General features: G+C 45.9%; 1 protein-coding gene across 2 annotated transcripts in view; it reads left to right on the forward strand.

Moving 5' to 3' along the window:
* LOC147195266 (ephrin type-A receptor 3-like) overlaps window positions 1–12445 on the forward strand; it is a 76833-nt gene that overhangs the window by 32184 nt on the left and 32204 nt on the right. For both annotated transcript variants that reach the window (XM_086128374.1, XM_086128373.1), the window contains exons 6-8: window positions 8499–8654; window positions 10783–11118; window positions 12027–12139. In XM_086128374.1, the coding sequence (XP_085984500.1) occupies window positions 8499–8654; window positions 10783–11118; window positions 12027–12139 (605 nt within the window). The remainder of the gene's footprint in view (window positions 1–8498; window positions 8655–10782; window positions 11119–12026; window positions 12140–12445) is intronic.

Genomic DNA, 12445 nt, shown 5'->3' on the forward strand with positions numbered 1-12445 from the left:
ATGGCGTGGGAGGTTGCTTTAATTGTACTCAAATGGAGCTTTCTGTGCGTGCGTGTGTGTGCGTGTGTGTGTCCCTGTCAGCGGGAGGGTAAATATTTGTGCAGGAGCTCTGAGGAAGGTCGGGGTCAACGTATGACAGACAGTCCACTGGGAAATAAGAGAAACTCACACACACACACACACACACACATCAACCCCCGCGCGCAAACACACGCGCATAACGAATCGAAAGGGGCGGCAAGGAGAGAACATTAAAAAAAATAAAAAATAGACAGGAGGGCAAACAGAGACATGTCGAGGGGAAAAACAGAGTAGCGGCATCAGAGATGAAAGACAGAGATGGACAGAAGGAGGAGGAGGAGGAGGGACAAGCTTCATCCGGCGGTTCCCCTCCACCGCTCTCGGTAATTGGACGGCTACATTGAGGACACCCACGGGCGACTCGTGCACTTCATGCGCTTGGACATCATCAAGCGTTTCATATCCGGTCCGAACGCGCGAGTAGGGGAAGTCATAAGGAGCCCGAAAGACCGAGAGGGTGTGCGTGATGAGGTGTCGCTCGCAACTTTCCGCACGTACACACACACACACACACGCACACAAACCTCTTGCTGGTTTCACTTAATTGATGCCATACGGCCATCGCCGCTTCACACAACACCCCACCAAACTAAATTGTAAACTACAAAGGATTTGGTTATACTATACAGACTTGAATATCAATGACATAATTGCAACATCTATACATTTTTTCGACGATATCTGGGCTAATCTTTTTAGCCACATCAAACTTGAAGTCCAAACTTATCATAGCAACCTACGTTCTTTCAGGGACGGTGGTCACGACAGTGGACAGCTTATCAGGTTACAGGTTATCATTATTTGTGCACGAAAGGGTTAAATGCCTTCCGATCACTAGAAGTCATTGGCATAAATAGATAAAGCAGCGTCATACGGCGTAAATAAATTATTTTCTGACAAATGACGTAAAAGTGAATCATTTCCCACGTCACACGGCATCCGGGGTTGAAATGATTTTTTTTTTTTATGTGCAGCCGCAAATACGTGGCCCTGAATTGTATCCTGCCTCACTCCTTGCAGATGATGCAACCTATGGAAAATGTTTGCAATTGAAGGTTAAAGATAACACAATCCCTTTAGCACGAGAAATCTAATTGGTCCGAGGGATGAAAAGCGCCGGTGTGAGCATCCTACGAGGCATTATGCGGTTAAAAATAGAGATGAGCGTTACTCTCAGCAGAGCACTTGACATCTCTTCTTCCCCACACAAACACGGCGTCATGCAGCCAGCCGGCATGTCGTCGCAAAAGGGCACATTCCTGCGCCGCTTGCCGCACGCCGACTTTTCCGTCTTTCGCGATCTGCAAATCGCCGAGAAGCCCCGAGTTGTGATCATTAGCATGATCCCCCCCCCCCCACCCACCCAAGTTTGTTGAGCACGAAGACGTGTCAAACACCTTTCACGGCAATATGCGCTTGAGCACAAGCACCCGCACAGATGCGACCCTCGTGGCCGTGAAGGATGCCACGTTTGATCTCGTCACATTTCTCCACTGACGTTTGATGGATCAATTTTTAAGTGACGGGCCTAAACTGACGCCCGGATAGCCCACACACACACACACACACACACTGCTACTTTTGCTTCAGGAGCTGTGGCACTCAAGGGGTACTAGGAAGGTTGCGTCCAGAAAGCCCGTTGCCATGGTGACCATTATAGAGCTCATCTCCTGGGGGGCCACCGGGCTTTACACAACAGCCCTCTCAAAAGGATACATACACACATATACGTACACTTTTTGTCACGCACTCAGTACACTCCATGCCCACCCGGCAGCTCCAAACCACACACACACGCACACACACACGCACACACACACACACATATATATGCACATACACGCGCACTTTTCTCCCTTCTCAGAGCTTTGTGCCAAACCTGATGGCGAGCCAATGTTTGCCTTGAACTGATTGTCGTCGAGGGCCAGGAAAGGAGCAATTAACAGACTAACTAGCGCCAGAGTCTGGAGCAGACAAGAGAGCACACAGTCTCAGCGACCACCTGTTTGGAATGTAATTAGAAAGCATTGACCGTGAGGTATTGGCTTTGTGTTTTTGTGAGTTTCAACATTTGCTTATAAATCAAGCAGGTGCACGATCAACCTAATTATGTATCAGTTACTATTTGTGTTCATATCTTGACAGGATATTTTAGCAAAGGGTAATTGAAAAGTTGTGCTCCCGCTGCAAATTGTTGTTCGTCAAATTGCCATTTTGACAGGTTTGAACAGACAGTCAAAAAGTCCATGATGCAGCTACGCGTCTCCGTGTGGAAATTTTGAACCAACGTGCACATTATCCTCCAAAACGACCGGGGTAGCACCCCCTGCGAAAACACATTGAAGGTGTTACTGCATGCAGATTAAATTCGATACGGTTTTCAAGACATCTACGTTTGTTTGATTTTTAATCAATTGGAACGCTTTGTAATCCCGTTCATTTGTTATTCATTTTGGGATATTAAATGGCGAATGCGTGTTCCCCAATAAACTTTTATAACAATACTAAACACTCTCATTTAATGTCAAGCTAGCGGTTCTCATAAAACCGAGAATAAATATGAACAACTGTGAAGAATATTGAAAAGGCAATAATTAAAACGATCCCGTTCCCCGGCCTCATTCAACTTGAACTAATAAACACAACTGCAAAGTGACTTGCCGAGAAACCCGTGATAGGAAGTTAATAACATTTACAGTCATTTATCAAGCAAAAGCAATATTAACCCGAGAGCAGCGGAACAAGCAAAAACTGACATTTCATCACCTTTTTTTTCCAGCGAATATGTTTAAACGGCATTCCGCTGGTTTTTAAGTACCCCCAGATGTCCCCTGACACGGAGTAGCTTTATAATTTCAAAGAAATTGGGTTTCGGGGAGGTTTGACAAATGCACTCTGGTTTCATCTTTGTCAAACTTAGAATTTACAACTTCAAAATATGTCTCTTGTGCTATACCTAAACGACAACTTAAGAGTCTTCAGAGAAGCTAACATGCATTTTGGGGGATGACCAGAGGAAGTCAGAATACCTGAAAAGAAAAAAAAAAAAACACGCACGCATGGGGAGAACATGCAAACTCCAAACAGGAAGTCCGGATCCCGGATTCAAACCACCGTTCTCAGAAATGTGAGCCAGACGTGCTAAACTCTCGTCCACCGTCCTGTAGAAGTAAATTTAACATGTTGGGAGAGCTCTGGAGAAAATGACAAAATCTTTTTTTTTTTTCCCTTCAAACTGCTCACAGAGTCGTGTGGGTCCAGTGGAGACAGCCGGGCTGTCCCCCCCACTCCTCAATCAGAGCGTGGGTGTCCTGAGTAGCTCTGCTACATCATATCTAAGAGCTATCGATTGGCATAAATACGGAGAGTCTCTCTGGTGACCAGATAAATATTTAACCAGACACTGGATATGAGGCCATCCTTTGTCGTTCGAAGAAACACACCCGTGCCGCCGCATCCGCACACGGCCGCTCATCTCACAAAAAAAGAAAATCGTTGGGTGTTTACTGGCACAAGAGCTTGTCACATGGGTGATGCCCTAATTAGCAATTACGCCAGCCGCAGCAACATTTGGGACAGTCAGAAATGATCTGACGTCACTTGGCGAGCGTGCGGGCAGGATGGCATTGGAAGTGTCAACGGCATAGAAATAGAATACGGAATGTAAGCCGGTGATTCCCAAACTTTATTGAGCCACGGCACTTTTTTTTTTTTAGCATTAAAAAAAAAAAATCGCATGGCACACCACCAAACAAAATTGTCACCCATCGAGGATAGATATGTCAATTTCATACTATTTTTGCCATCTAATAGGAGATCATTTATTTGGTCTTTCTGTCACTCTCGGTTGTGCACCGTGGCGCACCATTTGAACTCTCACGGCACACTGGTTGGGAACCACTGATGTAAGCGATGCGCAAATTTGGGAGGGCTCGTTGAAAATGTCTTCTTACAGTTACTAGCTACCTGTTTTGGTTATTACCGTATTTTCCGCACTAAGAGGCGCACCTAAAAGCCTTCCATTTTCTTAAAAACTCACGGGGCGCCTTCAAATCCGATGCGCCTTGTGTATGATCATCACGGTAATATTTCAACCCCAAAATGGCTCCTTGCTAGAGACATGCTTACAACGCAGAATTCAAACTTAAGGCGATCGGGTTACGCAGTTGAACACAGAAATAGAGCGGCGGCAAGAGAGTTCAACGTGAACTCGTCACTGTTGTAACTTGCTATTGGTTAAGTGAACCGTGTTGCGTTGCTTTATAAATAACTTTTACTGATATCTGATCGTTCTGTTGGTGTTTCCTTGAGTGTAGCTCCATCTAGTGGATGCATTGTAGATTGCATCTTATAACGCGGTGCGCCCAATGTACGAAAAAAAAAGACAAAATAGGCCATTCATTGAAGGTGCGCCTCATAATCCGGCGCGCCTTTTTGTGTGGAAAATATGGTGATGCGATTGAAATCATCGAAGTTTGAGAATTCATGGCGATTCCTAAAAATCGTCCCAATTCTATGAATCCCCAAATGAACGAAACTGAACGTGGAGGCTATGGCAGGATGAACAAAGATTCATTTCGTTAAAATTTATGAAATGGCTTTCCATTAGGCTTCCATCCATATTTCAGTGCGTCAATGCTGAACATTTCCCGGTGGCTAGCGATAATGCAACTCTTGTCAGCAGCATTCGAAATTGACAAGAAGAAGAAGGACTTTCCCAGCATGCCTCGCTGCATTTCTCCATAGTCAGGGCCCTCAAACGGCCTGCGTTAGATCGTGTCACATCTCTTATCATTCATGTTCCTTCTGATCTGTGCTCTCCTGTTGCAAATGCAAATTTGGAATTCTCATCGCTCCACAGCATCGCTTCACATGATTTTCGTGGCTTTACCTTCTAGTCTCGAGGGCGACTCTTTTTGCGCGCTAGGTTGTTTTTGTGCGTCTGTCTTTTCGTATCTGACATGAATCAGAAGGGAACCCCCGTCAGGGAGCGACGGAAAGAAAGACGAGGCTCTGTGGAAGAGACATAAAGTAGCAGCGGCGAGGCAAAAAAAAAAAAAAAAGAAAGAAAGAATTGGGAGGGCAAAGCGCTCCTCGAAGACGCCAAGTTTTTACACAGACTTTGATCGGGCAGTGTTGGGACGCCAGGCTTGGCAAGAGCAAGGACGCTCCGGATGAGGACCCCCCCCCCCCCCCTTGGAGAATAGTCGCTAGCCCACCCTACTTCTAGAGCTCAGCCAAAGGCATCCACACGGGATAGCGCACGGGTAGCCATTCTCTTGGAAGATGACGGCAAGGAGGAAAGAGGCCACAAAGTCCTCCCTTTGAGAATACGCACTTCCCGTCCTTCCCTCCACTGACCTCGCCTTTATTTTTGTTTTCCTGATTATTTTATTTCTTTTTTTTTACCGGCAGCACGTCTCCCGTTCCAGCGTTCCCGCAGGTCTTCAGGGGATTGCGCTGGTGGACCTTGCTCCCAATATGATGAATGTTTTGCCTAAAAATACTTTCTGTTCACGAGCGAGCGCAGCATCCAGATGGAAGAGCTTAAGCTCCACTTTTGAGAAATCACACCGCTTTGAGGCCACATTTCCGTCTCTCTCTTTCTCTGCAGGTTAACTACTACTGCCTTGCATATAAACTACTTACAAAAAAAAGGGAGGGATATTTGGCTTGCTGGTGAAATTTCAAGACGAGCCTAAAATGCATTCAAACCTTTCCAGGTCGACTTAAATGTGAGCTTCTCTAAGCTTTTGAATGCACATGTCCAACTGTTGTTTCAGTGCTTTTTGCACAAGTTGTGTAAAATAATGGGAGTTTAGTGGCAAAATTCACAAAATGGTGTTTGATTCGACCAATAAATGTCCTGATTCAATTAGAGCTGCTGTTTCAACAGTCGTCCTCATCACACCGTTCACAATTTTGACATCGTGAGACCAAGACGACACCTCCAATAGATCAACGTTACCGTGCCATTGTGATGCTTCATAAAGGACACTCTCAGACACAAGTGGCCACTGAGCTTAGAGTGCTACACAGTGTCATTAGCAGGTCGCCGTTACAGAGAGACTGGAAGAGTCACAGAAAGATGTAGAAGTGGATGTCCTTTGGCTACATCCCACGCTGATGACCGCTACGTTATGAACAATGAGCCCCCAGAACCTCAATGAACCTTCAAGAAAAATCGGATGTCATGCCTCATCAGACAATAAGTCGACTTCTGAACAGCATGCGACGTCGTTAACCTGTAATTGATCCTCAAGGGCACATGATGAGTTATTGAGATGTCGAAATGTTTTCTTGTGGTGTACCCACCGCTTTTGTTAACTTTTGTTTCAACAAATTGTTGGAGATCAGGAAATCACCAGTGCATCCTTCTCCTTAAATGTCCAAGTTCATGATATGATATGGTAGGGTGAACTTTTTACATTTTCCATAAACTTCATAAACATCTTTTTGGGGCGTGTATATGTTGAGCGTATGCGTGTGTGTGTGTGTGTGTGTTTGTGTGTGTGTGGACGTGCATGAGTGTGATAATTTACAGCTTTCCCGGGATGAGTGATTGTACCTTGATTAAATGCGTGACCTTCACCGGTGGCACAAGCAATCAGCAGGCACACAAACGCATTTACGCAGGCACGCGCACACGCACACACATTAGCAGCACACATAACACACGTGTCAGGCACATCGAATTACAATCAGCGCCAGGTGGATTCCAAAGCATCGGTTATCCTGCAGACAAATATGCAGAAGCACACTCGCCGGTTGTGTGACACCCTCATTTTCATCACACGGAATCCGGGGGACTGTATAAGGATCTGAATACTCGTCCTAGAAATGTATTGAAGGCTTTACACAGTCAGGATCATTGATCAGAGAGTAAAAAAAAAGGAAAAAAAAGTGACAACCGATGAGCAATCCGATCAAAAAAATGAACCCATCTCAAGCAATATCAACCACGACTATTTAAGGGGAAGTGGGACTGGCCTGCGCCACAAACAGCCAAATTCACGACTAAAGGCATTAGCAATACATAGTAACAATTAAATGTGAAAAATGCATCAAATGCAAAATATCTGCAGATACAATCAAATCTGTGTCAAGTCTAACGATGTGTATGACCAAAGAGCATCGTCTATTCCACTGCCTTGAATCCAACGTGCACAACGTTATTCCAGGATGCCCCGCCCCAAAATGACGACTAAGCATCCAGAGCCAAGCCACAGTCATGTTATGTTACCCCCAGAGGATTTGCAGCTTTGTATTTGTGCCTCCCCGGTAGCCTGAAGAGCCAGCGCTTATCTAAGCGTAGTGACAGTTGTGATGCTGCCTGGCTGTGTTTTATACAGCACGACCCCCGCGGTCTTGCCGCCTGATGCAAAAAGATCTCACGTAGGAAGACCGAATGCCACCATGCATTAAATCAGACTCTTGTTTTCGTGTCCGTTGCCATGGGTGCTGCACGAAACATCGTATGAGCCATCGGTTTCTCGAGTGCCTTTGCCGCACCACAACTTCGCTTTTTTTTTTTTTTTTTACCCTTGGTCACTTTTTTTGGTCAAGCCTTTGGCTCTTCTTTCAGTGCGTTTCAAGGACTAAATAATAGAATCATCTGAATTGGCCATTAACTCATTCACTCCCAAAGACGTTTTGAAACGTCTTTTCAGACTTGGTCTAGAATTGGCTGGTACTGAATGAGTTCAAGTGGGTTCTCGCAGCCAAATAAGAGAGAGAAAATAATGATTATAGTGATTAAAATGTGTATTAAATAACATTGGACCGACAGTAAAAGACAATATCAGAGTATTTCATTACTTTAGATCATTTAGTATTTTGATGGTGAGTCATTCATGTATTTATGATTCATAAAAAAATGAACCGTTCAAACAAACAGTATTGCGGTAGCATTAGCTAGCTACACGGAAAGGAGATACGGGATACAGGTACGACACCATACACCGCAGAACTTCATAATAATGAAAATATAACACAGTCAATGACAAAATGAAAAATATACAACAGCAAAATCACAACAACCTATCACAGCCACAAATATAATCAATAAATACCTCCGGTAAATCAGTGTTGTTTTTGGCAGCCATTTTGGTTTGGCTTGTGGTTTGAAGCCATTTCTCAATGTCAAGGATGCAGCGTACGGTCTTGTGAACTCGGCGAGTTCCGATGCCTCTCATTGATTGTTATGTATAGTTCGTGGGTATTTTTTTGTAAGTAATCCTATTTTAGTCATCAATCAATTCCAAATAGGAACCGGCGGTTATTGCAACACTTTTCACATTTAAAGCAGCATTTCTTTGTCTATGTGATTGATCTTAAACGAACATCATCCGGGCATTTAAGTGGCTACCTTGACTCCTCCATTAACTTTGTGTCGGTGTCTTTCTCCTCGACCCCAGCGTGCAGACTCGGGACCTACAAGGCCTCGGCCACTGACGCCTACTGCAACAAATGTCCTCCTCACAGCTCGTCCCCGCAGGAGAAAGCCACGGAGTGCATTTGCGAGAAAGGCTTTTACCGAGCCGACGGCGATCCACGCTCGATGGCGTGCACACGTGAGTGAAGCTCTGGCCGAAATATGAAGAAATAACCACACACGCGCACACGCGCATAGAGATGTAAGTTCATTTCATAGCATCCTGCACCAAACTGTGGCTTCAAGTTCCAACAATTGGATTACATTCCATTTAATTTGTTTGTAATGTGCTCTTTGTAAGGATTTACGGTGCATGACAGCGTTCCAATTTTATGTCTGTAACGAGCCGCGCGCGTGCCGTTTCCCTTTTCCTTCGGCTCTGCCTGTTCGACACGCCTGACACACACATGTAACACAACCGGGCGTGTTGGCTGAGTGCTTGTAGGTCACTGTGCCGTGAGAACACATGAGGCGAATACTCTTATTGAAAGCATGTAGGAAATTTCTTGACCTTTTTATCACACGCACACACACACACAAACACACACACACACACACACACACACACACACACACACACACACACACCGCCAAAGGAATTTAACTCTGTCCTATGAGCACGGAGGGGCGAATGAAGCGAGAACACTACACGCAAAGAGATGGATTGAGATGGACGGAAGGATGTGTGAGGACGGCGGGGGGTTGTTGGGGGGGGGGGCAGGAAAGGACAGTGACACAATGACAAAGACCGAAAGCGAAGAAGAACACAAACCTTCCACACGGAAACACCCCACAGCCCACACTCACAAGCGCGGACCCATTATCAGGTTATGGTAGATTACTCTCATTAATCGTTGTAGCAGGTGAGATGTGACAGGCGTTATCAGTTGGAAATGACTAATGCCTCCTTCAAATATGTATGCTCCCCTAAATGGGCAGCAGGAAGGAGCAGGGGGGGGGGGAGAAGGGAATGGGATCAAACAAGGAGAATGGGGTGAACGCATAAGTTACGGGGAGACGTGTGGAATGACACTTCAAACGGGAAAGGAATAGAACAGTCGGCGATTGCAGTCGGGCACGGGATCTCCAATGATGATGATGGACAGTTATGCGTGGCCGAGGGAAGTGGGGGGGGGGGGGGGTGCAGAAAAGCAAATGACAGAATTAGCAGGAGACATCCGGATGCCCTGCTGACAGATTTCTTACAGGTAGCTTCAATTATCCCGCAGCGTGCACTCCGATCTGGGAGCCCCTACCCGTGTGTCTCTCAGATGCTCGCCACTGGGGAAGGCGAATCAAGGAAGGCCCAGGCAGTGCCGGGGGGTGGGGGGGGGGGGGGGTATCAGGGCTCAGGACCGTATTCAGCCATGTCCTGATGACATGTCGACATACTCGACGGTCATCCGCACTTCAATTTTTTAAACTAGTTCCTTGCGCACTGTTCATCGCTTGAAAACCTCATGTTGGGATCATCCCAAACCAAGCACCCCTCCCGTAATATTATTTACGATATTTTGATAAGATCCCAAACTTTACTTCAAGACACTTCAGCAAAAAAAAAAAAAAGTCTTTATTTTTTATTTTTTTTGGGCACCGACGCTGCGTGTGCAATTCCTGGTTCAGCTCTCAAATGTGACTGACTCACACACACACACACACACACACACACACGCACACATACACACACACACATGCTAGTCACTAAGAAATGTAGCAGATTTGGGGTGATTATGAGCTTCCATAATGAAAGGGCTAGCACCTCTACGAGCCGTAAAAACAGTTCAAAGTCAAATCTTGCTGAAATGAAGTGTCAACCTTTTCGAGTGATTGCCGTATCACTTAATGGACTTTGGCATGTGTCATAAATTCACATTAAGAGTAATGCAAAGTCTTCTAAATCAAAAGATATACAGTACCCGACTTGCGAGAAATTGACTTTCCTAGCACTTTTTACGGATCACGCGGATTATTTATTGTCCGAACTGTGGCAATGAAATCCCGCCTATCAACGAATGTCGACGTTCACCGTCGTATTTTATTATTTCACTGCGTACAAGCACAACCGGACAACCTCTTTTCAAAGTTTGTCACTCATTCAAGTGTCTACTTTTAGACTCGATTTATTCATTTTTTTTGATTATAAAAACCCTGCCAAACGAATCATGCTGGTTGCAACTCGCGATGGGACTACAATTCATTAGCATGGATTCTAATATTCTTTGTCTTCTCCCTGTGTTGTTATCATCTATTATTTTTTTCTTTGGCAGGTCCCCCATCCGGTCCGGAAAACCCGATCTCCACGGTGAACGAGACCTGCGTGACTTTGGAGTGGTCGTCCCCCAGGGACACGGGAGGACGGGGGGACATCACTTACAGCCTTCACTGCAGAAAGTGCTCCGGCGAGGGCAAACAGTGCGCGCCCTGCGGAAGCGCCGTCCACTTTGTGCCGCGGCAATTTGGCCTCACATCAGCCGCGGTCGCCATCACCGACCTGCAACCGGATTCAAACTACAGTTTCATCATCGAGAGCCAGAACGGCGTGTCGGACTTAAGTCCAACCCCGAAGGGAAGAGCCGTGATTAATATTACCACGTCGCAAACGGGTGAGTGACTTGGCGAGTCACGTGTTGGCCATTTGCATCCACTCCTTCTGCAGCGCAAAGAAAGCGACTACTGTCTCATTTCTCCACGGCGTGTTTGAAAACATCCCAAACGGACCCACCAAAGTCCTGAAGAGCTGAGCAGCTCCCACTTCCTATTCAGCCATTTTGCAACCGATTTTTGGATTGGAGCAAAGACTGGGCTTTCTTTTACAACAGTCACAAATACTTATTGTCAAGGTGCGATTGACTTTTTGTCTGAACAAGCCTCATATTTAGGCTGCCACACATTCGGTTATTCCAGTGACTAATGTGGGCTTTTCTTCCATTAACTCATCCAGTACCAGCCAATTCTAGACCAAGTCTGAAAAGACGTTTAAAAACGTCTTTGGGAGTGAATGAGTTAATGGGAAGGTAGCAACAACTTGACGCTTAAGTGATTAACAACGGCTTTTGCACCGCTGCTCGTTTATGAGTCACTCACACTGTCACTTTTCTTTTAATCGCGTATACATCCTACACGGCCGCGGATATGTCGAAAAGGGGCGCGGCGGAATTGCATGTGACGGGGTGGTGATGACGAACAGGCGCGTAGGAGGTTGCAACCCTCATTAAGAAGCCCCGCACATGCCACTCACATCCCTCGTGCACACTCGCACGCATTTTGATCAGTTTTTGCGATTTTCATGCATAATGAGCAGATCATTTATCATTCCACCTTCTGTAATGGAAAATATATCAAATAACGCCTTGTAAATATACCCTCAATTAGCATACGATGTTTCATGTGACAAGCTCTGCTTTTCGCAGCGCAAAAAAAAAAAAAAAAAAGGACCACCTAACACATCTCTCTCCCCACTTCAGCGTCAAGCTTCACCCTCCCCGTTCTCTTTCCTTTCCTTTTCCTGCAGTGAGCGTTGTGTTGAAAGAGAGGCGCAGCAAGGACAGCGTGACATTGGCCTGGCAAGGCCCACAGAGACCCAAAGGTGTGATCGTGGAGTATGAGGTCATCTACTACGAGAAGGTGAGAGAAAAAAATGCTTTTTAAAAGGTTGCCTTTACCTGTGTATCTTTTTTCTTGGCATTTTAACAGGGCTGTACTTTTTCCCCATACTAGTAAACGTCCAACCATCCATTTTCTGATCCGCTTTACCCTCACAAGGGTGGCGGGGCGTGCTGGAGCCTATCCCAGCCGTCTTCAGGCAGTAGGCGGGGGACACCCTGAACCGGTTGCCAGCCAATCGCAGGGCACACAGACACGAACAACCATCCGCGCCCACACTCACACCGAGGGACAATTTGGAATGTTCAATCAGTTTGCCATGCATGT

This window comes from Hippocampus guttulatus, chromosome 14, assembly GCF_054856545.1.
Source record: "Hippocampus guttulatus isolate MCC_2025c chromosome 14, RoL_Hgut_1.0, whole genome shotgun sequence".
Taxonomy (NCBI): Eukaryota; Metazoa; Chordata; class Actinopteri; order Syngnathiformes; family Syngnathidae; genus Hippocampus; species Hippocampus guttulatus.